Source organism: Dendrobates tinctorius, unplaced genomic scaffold, assembly GCF_039654945.1.
Source record: "Dendrobates tinctorius isolate UK_male_01 unplaced genomic scaffold, ASM3965494v1 ptg000116l, whole genome shotgun sequence".
NCBI classification, from domain to species: domain Eukaryota; kingdom Metazoa; phylum Chordata; class Amphibia; order Anura; family Dendrobatidae; genus Dendrobates; species Dendrobates tinctorius.
In genome coordinates, this window is record NW_027361784.1 from 43700647 (window position 1) to 43718894 (window position 18248).

At 44.0% G+C, this 18248-nt stretch overlaps 1 protein-coding gene across 1 annotated transcript in view; it reads right to left on the reverse strand.

Moving 5' to 3' along the window:
• Positions 1-3919: 3919 nt before the first annotated feature.
• Positions 3920-18248, reverse strand: part of FAM135B (family with sequence similarity 135 member B) — a 267009-nt gene continuing 252680 nt past the window's right edge. The window contains exon 20 of the mRNA XM_073590382.1: positions 3920-11624. Coding sequence (XP_073446483.1) covers positions 11419-11624 — 206 coding nt within the window. The 3' untranslated portion in view covers positions 3920-11418. The remainder of the gene's footprint in view (positions 11625-18248) is intronic.

Below are 18248 nucleotides of genomic sequence, written 5' to 3' on the forward strand. Positions count from 1 at the left end.
TAAAAAGTGCAGGGACAAAGAGGAGCAAATAGGGTGTTATCCAGACAACAGGCGTTTAACTATGTGGAAACTCTCCGCCTGGTGATGTTATGAGGAAGCACAACACATAGAAGGGTTCAATAAAATAATGTCCGGCCGCTCCTGCTCCACAGACTGGTGGATCCAACTTAGAAATGAAATATGTGGAGAAGTGGAAATGCTTGTTACTGGCACCTTAAAGGGAACCTGTCAACCCCCCCTGAGCGTTTTTAACTAAAAGAGCCACCTTCAGCAGCACTAAGGCTGTATTCTGTGAAGGAGGCTCTTCCGTTTCTGACCCCCAGTAATGTCAAAATATTAACTTTTATAAATAGGTCCTCATACCTGTAATGCGTCCCATAGGTATGGTGTGTCCCCCTGAAGCAGCCGCCTCCCCGCCGTCAATCATGTCTCTGTAGTGTCTGGGCCCCGCCTCCCCGCCGTCCATCATGCCCCTGCTCTGCCATCTGGGCCCTGCCTCCTATAGTCGTCCATCATGCCACTGCTCTGCTTCTGTTCCCTGCCTCCTTCTGTCTCCTATGCCAGCGCCTGCTCTTTGGAAACAGTTCTTGGGCATGCGCAGTGCACGCTGCCCTTGAACTGACATCAGGCGATCACGCCTGCATGTTGTTGAGGCCCCAGATCCTGCCCCGTAGTGTGTGTGTTATGATGTATTCACACTGCGGGGCTGAGAATCCAGGGCCTCCACAACAAGCAGGCGTGATCGCCTGATGTCAGTTCACGAGCAGCACGCACTGCACATGCCCGAGAACTGTTTTCACAGAGCAGGCGCCGGCATAGGAGACAGAAGGAGGCAGGGAACAGAAGCAGAGCAGGGGCATGATGGACGGCTATGGGAGGAAGGGCACAGACGGCAGAGCAGGGGCAAGATGGATGGCTATGGGAGGCGGGGCCCAGACGGCAGAGCAGGGGCATCATGGACGGCTATGGGAGGCGAGGCCCAGACAGCAGATCAGGGGCATGATGGACGGCTATGGGAGGCGGGGCCCAGACGGCGGCATGGGGGCATGATGGATGGCGAGGAGGCGGGGCCCAGATGCTACAGAGACATAATTGACGGTGGGGAGGCGGCTGCTTCAGGGGGACACACCATAGCTATGGGACGCATTACAGGTATGAGGACCTATTTATAAAAGTTAATATTTCGGCGTTAGTGGAGGTCAGAAATGGAAGAGCCACCTTCACAGAAAGCAGCCTTAGTGCTGCTGAAGGTGGCTATTTTAGTTAAAAACGCCCGGGGGGGTGACAGGTCCCCTTTAACAGATAAAGATGTCAGAAAAAACGAGATAGTAAAGTAGACTTCTCAACGCATTTCGAAGTGTACCGATGACTCCTTCATCAGGAGGTCTCACATGTTTTTGGAATTAGGTTCTAGCCATGACCAGTGGAGGAAAGTGGCGACATCTGTTGCGAAAAATACTGCTATAATTGATGTATTTCACCAAAATAGGGCAGCACGGTGGCTCAGTGGTTAGCGCTGCAGCCTTGCAGCGCTGGGGTCCTGGGTTCGAATCCCACCAAGGACAACATCTGCAAGGAGTTTGTATGTTCTCCCCGTGTTTGCGTGGGTTTCCTCCGGGGACTCCGGTTTCCTCCCACACTTCAAAGACATACTGATAGGGAATTTAGATTGTGAGCCCCCATCGGGGACAGTGATGAAAATGTGTGCAAACTGTAAAGCACTGCGGAATATGTTAGCGCTATATAAAAATAAAGATTATTATTATTATTAAAATAGATTAGCCCCTGATGGTCATTTCATTTTTGCAGCCAGGACTGGGTCTATTTCACTTGTGTCAATGACCAGGTACCGTACTTTATTTTTGTTAAATTAGGTTTCCAAAAGTACAATTTTATAATTGTGGGCTACTTGTTCTTGGATTGTTAGGATGGCTAAGACCTGTATGATTTTTCCGTGAACAGAAAGTTGGCATTATATATTCTAAAGGATTATTCAAGTCAATGGGTTAAGGAAAAAAATGATATTTTTGTGTTGTCTTTTGATGGACAGACGATGAAAACAGACACAAAAAAGGCAAATAAATGAAAAGACGATTTTTTTTTTACCTTTACATCGGGATCATTTGTGAGCCCAGATAGTGATATTGGAAATGAAAGCCTGGTGATCTACACTTTACAGCACTCCATCCATTGCTCGGCATTGTGCTTGGTGATGTAAGTCTGCATGCATCTGCTCGGCCATGAAGCTATAGGCGGGGGCGTAGTGTTTGTGCTCTTGTTATTACCAGAGGAGGTCTGGACTCTGCAGTTATGGGGTCAGCAGAGCGGTGGTGACTTCTTCCCTCTGCTCCTCAGTACCCGGTCCCCCCATTCTGTAACATTACGGGGACTTGATTTCATGGCTGAGTTGTTGCGGTTCCTTCCACTTCTCAATATTATCACTCACTGGTGAAGAGGGGAGATCTAGGAGGATGAAATGTCAGGATCAGACTTGTTGCATCCTCCCTGAGGAAGCTTTGCGAAACGTACGTTGGAGGGTCAGGTGGAGGATGAGTAGTGCACTCTGGCAATATGAGTCTGTAGCCCTTTATGATTCTTATATTGATTTGACCCTTCATCCATTATTTTGGTGTACCTTTAAGTTATTTACTCTTTGTATTCCAACATTTATTATGAATTGAAATCAAAATAATTTATTTCATTATAAATTAAGAATTGTATTGTTTATTGCTCACTGACACTTTATTTGTTTGTTTTATATAAACATACATAATTTTATATGGTTTTATTTCATATTAGACTTTGTACTTTTCGGGACTGCAATATTTATAGATAGGGGTATCAGGCACCAAGCACTTTTGATCAGAAATAAGGATTATAGTACTAAAGGGGATGGATGTTATATACCAGGGGCCGGATGTTATTCACTGGGAACAACGGGGCGGGATGTGATACACCATGGGATGAATGTTGTAAACTGAAGGCCAGGGGCCGGATGTGATGCCGCATGGGCTAGATGTTGTACACCGAGGGCAAAGGGCTGGATGTTATACACTAGGAATATTGGGACCGGATGTTATGCACTGGGATCAACGGGGCCGGATGTGATGCACTGTGAACAACGGGGCCGGATGTGATACACTGGGAACAACGGGGCCGGATGTGATACACTGGGAACAACGGGGCCGGATGTGATACACTGGGAACAACGGGGCCGGTTGTGATACACCATAGGCTGGATGTTTTACAACGAGGGCAAGGGGCCGGATGTTATACACCATTGGCTGGATGTTATACACCGAGGGCAAGGGGCTAGATGTAATACACTTGGAACAACGGGGCCGGATGTGATACACCATGGGCTGGTTGTTTTACACCGAGGGCAAGGGGCCGGATGTTATACACCGAAGGCAAGGGGCTAGATGTAATACACTGGGAACAACGAGGCTGTATTCTACACACTAGGAAAAATGGGGCTTGATGTTATACACTGGGCCGAATGAGGCTGGATGTAATACACCAGGGCTGGGTGTTATACAAGGGGGGAGATAGGGCTAGATGTCATACAGCGGGGGGGCAATAGAGCTGGATGTCATACGCCAGGGGCAAGAGAGCTGGATGTTATATACTGGAGGCGAGGGGCCAGATATTATACATGAGGGGCAGTAGGCATAGATTTACAGCAGGGGGTAACGTGGGTCGAATGTTATTCACAGGGGGGTAATGGAGATAGATGTTATACAGCAGGAGGTAATGGGGTCGGATGTTATACACTGGGACAATGGGGCCAGTTGTTATACAGCAGGGGGTAATGGGGTTGGATGTTATACACTGGGGAACTGAATAATAAACCAGATTTCGATGATTAAGACATTTTTCACAGTACTTTGTGAACTTTCAACATAACTCATCACACCGATCATAAACAACAATAGAACTTTATTTCATTGTTTCTGTTTCTTGTTCTCACATCGCATTGCCACAACCACAATCACGTTAAAGCCAGAATAGAAAAATAGCAGTACCATGTAAGCACTGGTAACCCCCGTATTACTTTGACGCCGTTATGGTACAGTAAATATATATATATATATATATATATGCTACTCAGAACCAGTCTATAATAAGTCTTTGCGGTGACTTACAGCATTACATTCAAATAGAAGCTAACGGATTTGATTTCCAGGACATCATTCACGATTGATTTTTATGTTTTAGACTTTTTTTTTGTTTTTAGAGCCCTTTCAATGACAAAAAAAAAAAAACATTTTGCCTGACACTTTATACCTTGTGTGTCACTGGCATAAATTGACTTTCTATAATGTTACTTACAAATGTTCACGGCTCGTGCTGTTGGCCCCCGCTCACGCTGTTGGCCCCCGCTCATCGCTGACATTTACCATTGAGAAGCACTCCAGGCGCTGCGATTAGGAGCTTATTTTCTCCTTGAGAATCAAATAGTCCATAACAGAATAGATTATGAAAGTGTTCCTCTTTTTCTCTGACATTTCTAACTTTAAATGCCTCGGGGTTATGATAATCTAATCACTCTCCTGTGAGCCACATAAATAGCCATTTCCGTATAATGGGAAAACTTAAAGTACGGTAGTTTTGCCATTTGCAAATATTTTCGTACTTTTTCCCCAATCTCTCTCCGTCCGTTAAAAACAAGTAGGAGATGGTTAAATATTAATTTAGTATTCTTCACTGTGGATAACGGAAAAATTGTGCTAAAGCCGCCTTCAACAGGATGTGTGTGTATGGGAAATTAATGGGGTCAATAATATGAATAGAGACAGATGTGTCCACCCCTACCATGCTATCAAAGCCTGTAACAGCCTGCAATACACATCCCAACCACTAGGTGGCCAGATAAAGACACATAAAGCATAAACGTCTCCCGGCAGAGTATCGCAAAATCATGCTTCATTTCAAGCCAAACATATTCCAGCCAAGGAAAAAGTTATTGAAGGACACATCCAAAACCTGGATAACTACATACCCCAAGAAGTCCAATCCTCATTCCTGTGAAAATAAAAATGGGCGCTCTCAATTGTTTGCATACCTCCCAAAGACTTGAGATGGGTTTTTCTAGCTGATGAAATTTATTCTAATAAAAGGTGTTCCGAATTCAAGGCAAAATTCTTCATTCACTCCATTTGACTAAAGATTGCCAATCATGACAGTGTGCAATGTGCGCCCTGTAACAATTCTCACTGCGAATGGACGGTCTCGTGATCACATATGATTTGAATGGATAGTCATGTGTCGACTAGATTCTCTCGTGCTTCTCTCAAAAGGAACACTGAGAACATTGAGAGAAGTGGAAGAGAACCCAGTCGGAACGTGACCGCAACTGTGCAAGTCGCATACATGTGGATGATGGGGTCACGTGACCGCCCGCTGGAGCTGGGAAAACAGGGGAACCGTCAATGGGTGCATTGCGCCACGATCTACAGTACAATACATTCCAATTATATGGGTCACTCCACTTCTCTTACAGTCACAAAAAGTGATGGCAAAAATGTATCTAGAGCCTGAAAACTTTTGTAAAGTGCAGTGGAAGGTTAAAAAAATAATCGCCCTCGGTGCTTTCTCTATCCCCATTGGTCCGCAGCTTCCTTGACCGGTCCCTAACCGGAAATGGTCATTAATGCCCTCTCAGCTAATTACTTACTAAGGTGGTCAGTGGTTGGTTGAGCAAGCATTTCAAGGTACAAACGCATCGGAGGATGGTCAGGGACCGGGTAAGCCCTGGAATGGAACCTGCGGGTGATTTGCTGAGAATATGATTTCTTTTATTCATATTAATTGATCTTAGCTTTTTTAAAGGAAATGTTTTTACACTTGGTAGTAGAGGAATGGCTGGGTAGGGGGATCGACCCTCAATAAAAATGATATATTTTTTGTACAGGAAGTCATAAGAAGTCTAACATAGAAAACACATGCAAATCAAGCTGGAAGTGCACTAGGGCGTGTCAGTGCACTTGGAATAAGCGGTCCAAGTGCATTGACCCGAACACAGCGCTGCCCCAGCATGATTTACATATGTCTTCTATTATAGATTTTTTATGACTTATTTATGAACTTCAATCACAAAAGTCGGACTTACATATAGCAATGGCCGAAAGAAGAGATCCAGAAAATAACAATTAAAAAAACTGCAATATTTTATTAGTATTATTAAAATCCATTGTAATAAAACCCAAATAGGAAACACTCCATCATAGCCCCCAAATCTAGGGGAGACATCAGGAATGTATTTATACGGCAACACAAACACCATAAATAAATACAACTGGCAAATAAATCAAAGCAATTGCACAAGAGTATTATATACAAAATCACAATGTCCCATGAGGACAAAAAAGTAATTTAGTATTGCACATTACCAGGGAATCAATGAGTGGTGAATGTGGCTGTGACACACTGGACCTGTCACCTCTCCTCACCCCGACACGCGTTTCGCATCCAGCTTCTTCCGTGGGCACCACCTTCACCACTCATTGATTCCGTGGTAATGTGCAATACTAAAAACTCTTTTGTTCTCATGGGACATTGTGATTTTGTATATAATGGTTTTATGCAATTGCTTTGATTTATTTGCCAGTTGTATTTTATTTATTTTCTGGATCTCTTCTTTCGGCCATTGCTATATGTAAGTCAGACTTTTGTGGTTGTAGTGTTGTGAAGTGCCAGTCTTCTTTTTTTATTGGGGATCCGGGTACACAGCCATCCCACTCTGTCCATACGTCAAAACATACTCATAGGTTCCCTTGAAGAATACATTTCATCTACAAAAATACCCCGTTAATGGAAAATGATCACACAAGGTGTGGTTACTCCTCAAAGACTGCTTAAAACCATACAGACTCATGTACATCATCGTTATACCGATACTCTCTGCATGGAGGCACATTATGCAGGCAGCGATAACAGCTGATCGATGTGGGGGTCGGACATTGATGATAAGTCATCGAAGAAAAAGGAGTGGACAACCTCTTTACAATAAAAGTTAAAAAAAAAATTGCACACAATAATGAATGTATATAGATCAAATAAATCAATAAATAAATATAGAAATAAATAATAACAATAATAATAATTATAAACATTTTCAATTGCGAAATCTAGCGAGGGGGTCCATTAAATTTTCAATTAGCATCACTATCTCACAAAAATCTTTTATAGAGCATCATTTGTATACTGCAATTAGACAATTATATTCTCTATGCTGTACAACAGTGGAGAAGGCGATATACTGGATACCTGTACATTATGTACAACAGAGGGCAGAAAATATGAAATTACGATCCTTTTTTTAACACCATATTGAACAATTATTGCTAAAATATTTAACATACAATTTTGCTGACATACAGAACATACTATGAAAAATATCTTCATAGCTGACAACATTCAGAATATTTACACCATCGAATGACAAAATGACTATGTGCTGTGCCAAAATATATAATAATAATTTCTCAAATAAATAAACTTTTTTTTGTATTTAATTAATGATCAGTCTATGCAAAATTACCTTATTTTGCTTCCTTTCATCTCCAATACCATGCTGAACCTGCTGGTTTATCTGCCTAGTTCATGCTCTTTTACAAGATGCTTTGAACTGCTGCTCTAAGAAGAATCTCTACTCAGACACCATTTAAAAATACTCTCCCTGTGCAAGTTTCTCTACTGGCCATCGCCCATGCCTGCTCACACACAAAGAGTTATTTTATATAGTGTCTGAGTATGGATTTTTGCCTCAGCAGCAATTCAAAGCAACTTCTAAAAGAGTTATACTATCAATTTCATCATGGTGTTGGAAAGTGAAAGATGAAAAAAAAAACTAATAGAGTAGATTACGAAAATGCATTACGTTGCAAGGCTAATCAATAATGAAATAAAAAAAGTACTCTTTAAAATTTTACAACAGATCAATAGCAAAAATGTGATATGTGTTGGATCAAAATTCTGACAAAATTTACCCGTGTGAATGTTTGTTTTTTTATATATAAATGATTTGCTGAAAAAATTGACCGTGATTAATCTTTATGAAAAATGTATGTAGAAAAATATTTCTTTTGCAATTTTTCTCTTTCGCTAACATTTATGCTAGATTAAAATTAAATGAGAAATGTATTTAATTAAGCTGCTAAGAGTGCAATTTTGAAATATAAAAAATGTTAGATTTTTTTTTAAGTAAAAAAATAATGGAAATTTCATTTAAGGTGCGAAGTGTGTGAATTGGATGCAAATTATATATTTGAATGACATATATAAAGTAATTAATTTTTTTGAAAAATGTAATTGGTTTGCATTACCCAATTTTGTCTTCAAGTGTAAAAATAAAGAAAAAAATCTGCAAACAAAATAGCAAGTTTTTTTTTCTCTAAAAATACTGGTAGTATACTTATAAGGTTGGCTGTTTTACACCTTTATTTTATTGTTACAATTTGTGCACACAAATTGTACAGGGGCATAATTTGGAGCCCACTGATGTCTTTGACCCTATACTTTACCTCCGTTGGCTTCTTTTCTCAAAAAGAGGTATATGGAGTTTTTTCTGATGTATATTATGAATCTGACATAGCACTAGCATGGCATGCTCCATCAGATGCCTTGCCATAGAAACATTGCTTCAAGGGGACAGTAGCTCCATAATACAGGGCCATATGGAGGCACCATATGGCCAAGCACATATTGCCTTCGGCATTGTAGAATGGGTTTCGAGAGTCTTCATCTTCCTCCATATTTTGCTCCCTAGTGTTGATCTTTCAGTTGATATGTCCCATCAACATTTAATAAAGGTCTTTCACAGAGAAAAAATCCAATTGGCTCCAAATTGGGTAACTTGTTTTCCAATGGAGCATTTTTTATATGAATCTTTAAAAAAAAATCAGTATACCTCCATCTAAAATCGGAAAAAAATAAAGGCACCTAGCAAATATCTCCATCAATGTCTCTAGGTGCCTTATCATGGCTCTATTTGAATATAGCCTCATACGATCCATCAGCCGCGTAAGTTAACTGTGACTACTGAAAGGGTTGCCAGCAAATCCCCTTCCCTTCCAGCTTTCTTGGGTCTTCTTTTGATGACCCGAACTGGCACAGCGTCATCAATGGCGTGTGCTACACACACGGTGTCACGTATTGCTGGCTAATCAAAAGAAGAGCTAGGAGACAGATTAATTGGCCGTAGGTCCGGTGTCCTACAAATTAATTCTACTAACTCTAGTCAGAGGATTAATTTGGTCTAAACTATGAGTATGGCACTCCAAAAGGTATTATTTCGAAGTAGGGTTCATCCTTCTTCTCCGCTAGATTTCTAAAACTTAATATGGACAAAACAGAATTAATCACTTTTCGCCCATCTCATGTGACCCCCCAACAGACCTATCCATTAAAGTAAACAGCTGCCCACTCTCTCCAGTCCCACAAGCTCACTGCCTCGGGGTTATCCTTGACACTGATCTCTCTTTCAAACCACATATCCAAGCCCTTTCCGCTTCCTGCTGACTTCAACTCAAAAATATTTGAAAACTCAATAATAACACTCTCGCACCCCTCCAATCTATTCTTAACTCTGTTGCCTGACTAATCCACCTGTCCCCCCGCTATTCCCCGGCCTCTCTCCTCTGTCAATTCCTGCACTGGTTCCCCATTACCCAAAGACTCCAGTTCAAAACCCTAACCATGACATACAAAGCCATCCACAACCTGAGTCCATACATCTGTGACCTAGTCTCCCGGTACTTACCTGCACAAAACCTCCGATCCTCACAAGATCTCCTTCTGTACTCCCCTCTTATCTCCTCTTCTCACAATTGCATACAAGATTTCTCCCGCGCATCCACTCTACTCTGGAACACTCTACCACAACATATCAGACTCTCACCTACCATCGAAACCTTCAAAAAGAGTCTGAAGACCCACCTCTTCCGACAAGCCTATAACTTGCAGTAACCACCGATCCACCAAACCGCTGCACGACCAGCTCTACACTCGCCTACTGTATCCTCACCCATCCCTTGTAGATGAGCCCTCGCGGGCAGGGTCCTCTCTCATCCTGTACCAGTTGTGACTTGTATTGTTTAAGATTACTGTACTAGTATGTATTATGTATACCCCTCCTCACATGTAAATAATGGAATAAATGGCGCTATAATAATAAATAATAATAATAATACCTCATTGAAGCAATAGGAAAAGAAACTTGGCACTCAGAATGTTACCTTACAATTCATACAATGTTTTGGTCAAAGTTGACCTTCCTCAAATACATGGATTGCTGGTAGATGAAATAAGAGGGAAAAGAGAAAACTGCTAGTAGAACTATGGACCCCACTATGGAGAGAGCGCCAGTAGACATCTACCAATAACACGTGTGTCTGACGAAGGTCAGCTTAGACTGAAAGGTAGTACAAATTGTATGGCTTGACGTGGAAAATACAAGAACACATATGCAACATTTTGAGCACCAAGTTACTTTTCATGTAAATTCAATTGGAGACTCCACCGGTGACACAAATGTGCACTTTGTAGGACTATTCTTCTCGTCAAAAGTAGGAGCGAAGAACAGGGTCTTGTGGACCCCTGTTAAAATCAATGTGTGCATCAAGCCGCTGGTGATATTTATCATAGGATGAATTTAGCATTAAATCATGGCTTCCATTCTACTCAAAAGCCATGATGCAAAAGCGAAGAAAACCTTAGTCGCACTATAAAGAAAAGTGCTGGATTTACCGTACTCGATGCAAAATACTTTGATAAAAATAATACTAATAATTTAATCACATTAAATGTAAAAAAAAAAAACACTTTCCACTTTTTGAAAAAGAAAAAAACACATGAAAATAAAAAATATGAGTATACGTAGTAAAAAAATAAATAAGTAGAGCAATATATTCATTCTGTTGGGTTAGTACTGAACCCTACCAAGGCAAGAACTCCCTAATGTGAGTTCTAAATATTTAATATTTTTTTTATCAAAAAAATTTGCGATTATTATATGGAACACATGAGTTTCTCTGAGAGGGAAAAAGCTTCATGAATGAGATGGAAAAAGCTCCATCAGTCATCCGAGTTAAACTTCATGGCTGGGTTGTGAGTATGACTGCAGATGGGTTACTCTCTTCATGTCACAGCAAACACGATTTTGGGGACTGGACCCGTAGCCACAGCATAAAGTTGGAATTTGAAACTTTCTGCTCAAGTTTTGGCTTTCGTCGAGAAATAAGAACATAGTTAAAAACATTCCTAATAGATGACATAAATACTTTATAATGCTACAGTAAAGAAAATCAAGGCGAAAAAAAAATGATAATTTTCAAGTCTGCACACTTTCTTCAGAAACTTTTTGGTTTATGAATATTGAAAGTTGATATTCTCGAGAAGTCTGCACCGTCGAAGAAGTTATTTGAAGTAGCTGAGACCTGCCACAAGGAAAAACTTTTCCAGAAAGAGCTCTGAATCCAGGACGGCAATGTGAGCGGCTCGACCGATGAGCGTGTTTGCCGTGTTTGGGAGAGCGTGAAACACATCGTGTCGAATTAACGTGCAGTCCTTGGACTCCACCACCGGCTGGAGAAGGTTATTAATCATTTCGGTGTAGATAGGACCTAGAATGGAAAGAAACTGGATGATTTTTTTTTATCTGGAAAATAACAAATATATTTTTTAAAAATAAATTCATTTTTGATTGTTTTCCGACACAGGTAGAATCTTTTAAAGGAAATAGACAATTTCTCCCAAACATAATTAAGATACGGTAATAAAATAATATTTGTTGATCCAAATTTTGGCAAGAAATACATTAACACGTAAAATCAAGTAAAAGAGTTTGAAAAAGCAGAGACTAATGTCATGTAAGTATGAACTATTATGTGTGTCGTAAAAAGTATAGGGTAGAGTAGCTAACAGGTCATGTACATACACAAATCTGAAAACATGATATCAAGGACCCATGTGGAGAAACCAAGTGCTTAACCCCTTCATGACCCAGCCTATTTTGACCTTAATGACCGGGCCATTTTTTGCATTTTTGACAAGTGTCCATTTATGTGGTAATTAGAGTTGAGCGACTTTTGGTTTTTTAGGGTCGCGTTTCGTTTCGTGAAACCCGACTTTTCCAAAAGTCGGGTCGAGCAAGATCGACCGATTATAGGGAAAAGTCGGGGTCGTCCCGAAACACGAAACCCAATGTAAGTCAATGGGGAATAAAAGTCGGCAGTGAGAGGAGGACAGGAAACACACCTACAGTGCCCATTTGAATGCCAAAAGCATCAATTCTTCTTACTTAAGCTTGTCAACCTTAATTAACTTCATAATACAAGTTACGCACTGAAAAATGGGGGTTATTTGGCTAAAGTTGTGTGGGGGGGCTGGCTGCAGGTTTTCATGTGCCCTGGGCGAAAGAGCGCCCCTTTAACACATATCACAACTCATCATGCTCCGATACGGCAGAGAAATAGCGGTATAGTACAATGAAAAATACTTCACTTTTTACATCTCATGACGAGGCCCATCTATTTCTCCATACAAAATCATTGGTCCCATATAATGTTTGAAACAGTATATGATGAGCTCCACATAATGCTACAGTATATGTTGGTCCCCATGGATGAAGCTCCACTGTCTTATGGGCCCAAATAATGCTCCAAACATAATGGGCCCCATTTCTAATGCTCTAGTGTATAATGGGCCATGTAAATGCTGCTCCAGTGTCTGATGTCCACCTTTGGAATGTTCCAGTGTATGGTGGGCCCCATCTATCATTCTCCAGAGTATAGTGCTCCCCAAAAATTGCTGTCCCAACATTGAAAACAATCAAATAAGTCTCCTCGCTAGGGAATCCCTGTACTTGTCTGGACTCCTCGTCGTCCCCATCTTCCATCTCACTGCACAGTATTTCAACTTTGCAAGTGCTGTGATCCTGAGCAAGCAGGGGGGGCCCACTCGTTGGCGACGGCACTGGCACAGGGCCCCTGATAGTACGGTGGTGTGTCTGATGGCGGGTGGGCCGAACCTGCACTTTCATCTGCAGCTTCCTCTTTGTCACCGTGTAAGATGGAACTGTATACGGGAAGGGTAACCTGAGTTTCATCAGGGTCAGATTCAGGTCGTGTAGCGTGCGAGGGGAATGTAGTGGTCTGGGTCAATGTACCAGCAGATTCATCGAGCAGTGGCTGGGCATCAGTGCACTTGTGTCGCCCCCAGGAGTACGGTCGCCACAGTGGCATTACCTTCTTCCTAGGGAGTGTGATGTCATGCTTGGGAGCAACGAACGATCTCTCTAGCAGGTTAACTGATTGGGCGGCGTTATTCCCACGAGTCATGACCCTCCAAACAGCGTTCATGAAGGCAAAGTGTTTGTTTTACGTGGGCAGTATGGTTGCAAAGCTGAACCTTAAAGGAATGTCCAGAAGGGCACCACCAGGAGTGGAGCCTACGGTTAAATTCGACTCCACCTGGGAAACCTCAACCATGCCAGCTACAGAACAGATGCACACATTGCAAGCTTAATTCCGTTAACGAACGAGACTCCGTCATGCCCCGCGGTCCGAGTCCGGCTTACTAGAGGGACACGTGAGGCTCTGGCACATGAGATTGGCCAATAACTGGTGTGTCATGCCCTTACATGTCCGTGGCTGCATGTGCGCTACACTGAAAAGGCCAGCGTTTGTCGCTTACAGGTGCAGATAACCCGCTGAACAACGTTAGTGATGGGGATCACTGATTACAATTATTACCCGCGAACAATGATTTCCCAGTAAGTGCAGGTCAACCGCAGTTCCGGAATTAGGCCTAACCGTCATTCCTGAAAAAATAAAAAACTTACGTGTGCAAACCACAGGTGCTGTAGCTTGCTTAACAGCTCGCCAGCCGTTCTCACGCCCAGTATGGATTACACGTGATTGCACAAAGGTGAGAAAGGGTACCGTATCCCCAGATAACATGTATGGATAGCATACACATTCAAAATATATGTCTATACATCAGGAGGAAGGCTCAGACGGTGTTAGGCCCAGTATGGATTGCACGTGATTGCACAAAGGTTAGAAAGGGTACCGTATCCCCGGATAACATGTATGGATAGCGTACACATTCAAAATATATGTCTATACATCAGGAGGCAGGCTCAGACGGTGTTAGGCCCAGTATGGATTGCACGTGATTGCACAAAGGTTAGAAAGGGTACCGTATCCCCAGATAACATGTATGGATAGCGTACACATTCAAAATATATGTCTATACATCAGGAGGCAGGAAGATGGTGTTAGGCCCAGTATGGATTGCACGTGACTGCACAAAGGTTAGAAAGGGTACCGTTTCCCCGGATAACATGTATGGATAGCGTACACATTCAAAATATATGTCTATACATCAGGAGGCAGGCTCAGACGGTGTTAGGCCCAGTATGGATTGCACGTGATTGCACAAAGGTTAGAAAGGGTACCGTTTCCCCGGATAACATGTATGGATAGCGTACACATTCAAAATATATGTCTCAGGAGGCAGGCTCAGACGGTGTCAGGCACAGTATGGAATTGACGGCCCAGACTACACAGCGGAGGAGCAGGGAGAGGTAAAGATTGCAAATGCTGGGGCCCTGCCCAAGCAAGGGGGGCCCACTCGTGGGCGTCGGTACTGGCACTGGGCCCCTCATAGTACGGCGGTGTGTCTGACGGCGGGTGTGCACCACCACCGTCAGAGACACTTGATTGCACTATGAAGGACCCTGTGCCAGTGCCCGCGCCCAAGAGTCGGCCTACCCACCTGTCCAGGGCAACGGCACTCGCACGGTGTCGTGCGCTAGGTGCTGACCCCGGCCATGGGGGGGGAGGCAGCACAGTTAGGGAGTTTTAGAAAGTGGCATATGTTGATGTTGGACATTCAGCTGATGCAAAAGGTGAAATAGGTCAAGTCCCAGGAAGAGGTGGACCAAAGCAAGCCATTTTTCTGTCACCCTATGTGTCATCAGGGGAAGGTGGGACAAAATCCTTGGAAACCCATGCATGGTTCATTTTAATGAAGGTTAGATCATCCACACTTTGGGTTGACAGACGGGTCCTTTTTTCTGTCAGGATTGATCCAGCTGCACTGAAGACTCTTTCCGATAGCACACTTGCAGCTGGGCAAGCGAGCTCCTGTAAGGCATATTGTGCCAATTCAGGCCAGGTGTCCAGTTTAGCGGCCCAATAGTCAAAGGGGAATGACCTGTGTGGGAGAACATCGATATGGGAGGAAAAGTAGTTTGGAACCATAGTTGACAACTGCTGTCTCCTGTCACTTTCCATCGATGCAGTATTACCAGTTGTGTGAGTGGTACTTGAAATATCAGTCCACAACATTGTCATGAAACCCCTGTCTCCAACGCCACTTCTGCTGTGTGCACCACGAACACCTCTGCCAGCTGCCCCCGGCCCGTACGGCTCGTGTGAGAACCATCACCGCTGCTGTGTGCTGGGAATGCCTCAAGCAACCGATTTACCAGAGTTGCTTGTTTATTAGCCAATATTAGGTCAAGGTTCTCCTGTGGCATGATGTTTTGTAATTTGCCTTTATAGCGTGGATCCAGGATGCTGGCCAACCAGTAGTCGTCATCGTTCATCATTTTGGCAATGCGTGGGTCCCTTTTTAGGATCTGCAAGGCATAATCTGACATGTGGGCCAATGTTCCCGGTGTCAATGATGCACTGCGAGTGCTGGTTGGAGGAGCACTTTCTGGCAAATCCACATCCCTCCAGTCACGCACAAACCCTGTACCAGACCTTGCCACTCCAACATTTTCACTTGCCCCACGAGATGCATCCTCCTCCCCTAAGTAATCATCCCCATCATCCTCCTCCTCCTCCTCTTCTTCCTCCACCTCGTCCAGGAGAGGTCCCTGAGCAGACAATGGCTGAATGTCATCAAGGATTCCCTCCTCCTCTTCCTCCTCATCAACATTGGCTGCAGACGCATGCTCCTTAAGGTGCGTCAAAGTTTGCATGAGCAGACGCATAAGTGGGATGCTCATGCTTAGGATGGCGTCGTCTGCGCTTACCAGCCGTGTGCATTCCTCAAAACACTGAAGGACTTTACAGAGGTCTTTCAGCTTCGACCACTGCACACCTGTCAACTCCATGTCTGTTCTCAAAGTGCCTGGCCGTGTATCCTCCCACAAATGCATTATGGCCTGCCTCTGCTCGCACAGCCGCTCCACCATGTGCAGGGTGGAGTTCCACCTTGTTGCAATGTCGATAATGAGGTGGTGGTTGGGAAGGTGGAGCAATCGCTGCAGCTTCTGCATACGAACGGAGTGTACAGGCGAGCGGCAGATGTGCGCGCACAGTCTTCGCACCGTCTGGAGCAGGGCTGTTAACTCCAGATAATTTTTGAGGAAGCACTGCACCACCAGGTTCAAGGTGTGAGCCAAGCAAGGTATATGGCTGAGTTTTGAAAGGGCTATGGCTGCCACAAAATTACGGCCGTTATCACTAACTACCTTGCCTGCCTCAAGATGTACACTGCCCAGCCATGACTCAGTTTGTCGCTTCAAGTACTCGGCCAGCACCTCGGCGGTGTGTCTGTTGCCCAAACACATCATCTGCAACACAGCCTGCTGACGCTTTCCACTAGCTTCTCGATATGGGGACACATCGTGTGCAACAGTGGCAGCTGCAGATGGAGTGCTCGTACGACTGTGCTCTGTGGACGAGCTTTCGCTTCTGGAGGAGGAGGAGGGTCGAACGCCTACAGCCAACTGTTTCCTATACCGTGGGCTAGGCAGCACTGTCCCACCACCGCTGTCCCCTGTGGACCCTGCATCCACCACATTAACCCAGTGCGCAGTGATGGACACGTAACGGCCCTGGCCATGCCGACTGGACCATGCATCAGTTGTGAGGTGCACCTTTCCGCTCACTGACTGCTTGAGTGCATGGACAATGCGGTCTTTCACATGATGGTGGAGGGCTGGGATGGCTTTGCGAGAGAAGAAGTGGCGACTGGGTAGGTCATAGCATGGTACTGCATAAGCCATGAGTTCGCGGAAAGCTGTGCTTTCCACCAACCGAAAGGGCATCATCTCAAACGAGATTAGTTTGGCAATGTGGGCGTTCAAACCCAGTGTACGCGGATGAGAGACTGAGTACTTTCTTGACCTACTCATAGTGTCTGGGAGGGTGAGCTGGACTTGAGAGCTGCATATGGTGGAAGTAGCGGTGGACAGGGCAGACTGAGAGAGGGTTGATGATGGTGATGGAGTTGGTGTTCTTTCTGATGGCCTAGAATCAGTCTTTCGTTGATATAACAGTGGGATTCCCTGACTGCTGTGGCCTTGCAACGACACCTCAACATTTGCTGCTGTGCTAACCGGTGGGCTTACAGTGGGGGAAACAATGTAGCGTTGCTGACTACCTTCGTTGTGATCAGCTGCACATTTGGCACTTGAGGTGTGGTGTTGTGTCCACGCTTGCAAGTGCATGCTGGTTAAATGTCTAAGCATGCAACTGGTATTCAAATTTTTCAGATTTTTCCCTCGGCTAAAGGTCTTTGCGCACTTCTTACAGATAACCTTGGCCTGATCATGAGGATTTTGGTCAAAAAAGTGCCACACTGCACTCTTCCTACTTTGGCAGACATTTTGCGGCCTAGCACGCTGTGATCTTTTGACCCTCTGGACAAGCTGTCCAGCAACTCTTTTGATGTTTGGAACCTGTCTTTGGAGTGCTCCGGGCCTGCCAGATAACAGCTGTTGCGATGTCGATGTCTGCTGTGGATGCTCCTCATCTGAGCTATTGGAAGCAGCACCCTCTTCCCCCAATGGATGCCAATCTGGGTCAACAACTGGGTCATCCATCACCTCCTCTTCTATGTCATGTGCACCTTCCTCTGTGTCACCGTGTATGGTGGTATAGTGTGCGGGAAGGGGCACCTGAGTCTCATCAGGGTCAGAATCTGGCTCTGTACACTGCGAGGACAATGTAGTGCTCTGAGTGAATGTACCAGCAGAATCATCCATCAGCGGCTGTGCATCAGTGCACTCCATGTCAGATTCATCATGGCCTGGGTAATTCACCATTTGACTTGATAATCCAGGCATGGTATGTGAAAACAGCTCCATGTAGTAATCAGTAGTATGGCCTGCGTCATCCTTCAATCTTGGTTGGGGTGAAGGACACAAGGAAAGGTGTGGTTCATGAACATGAGCCTCCAATGACGACTCAGTGCTTTTACTTTTTACAACTGAAGAAGAGGAG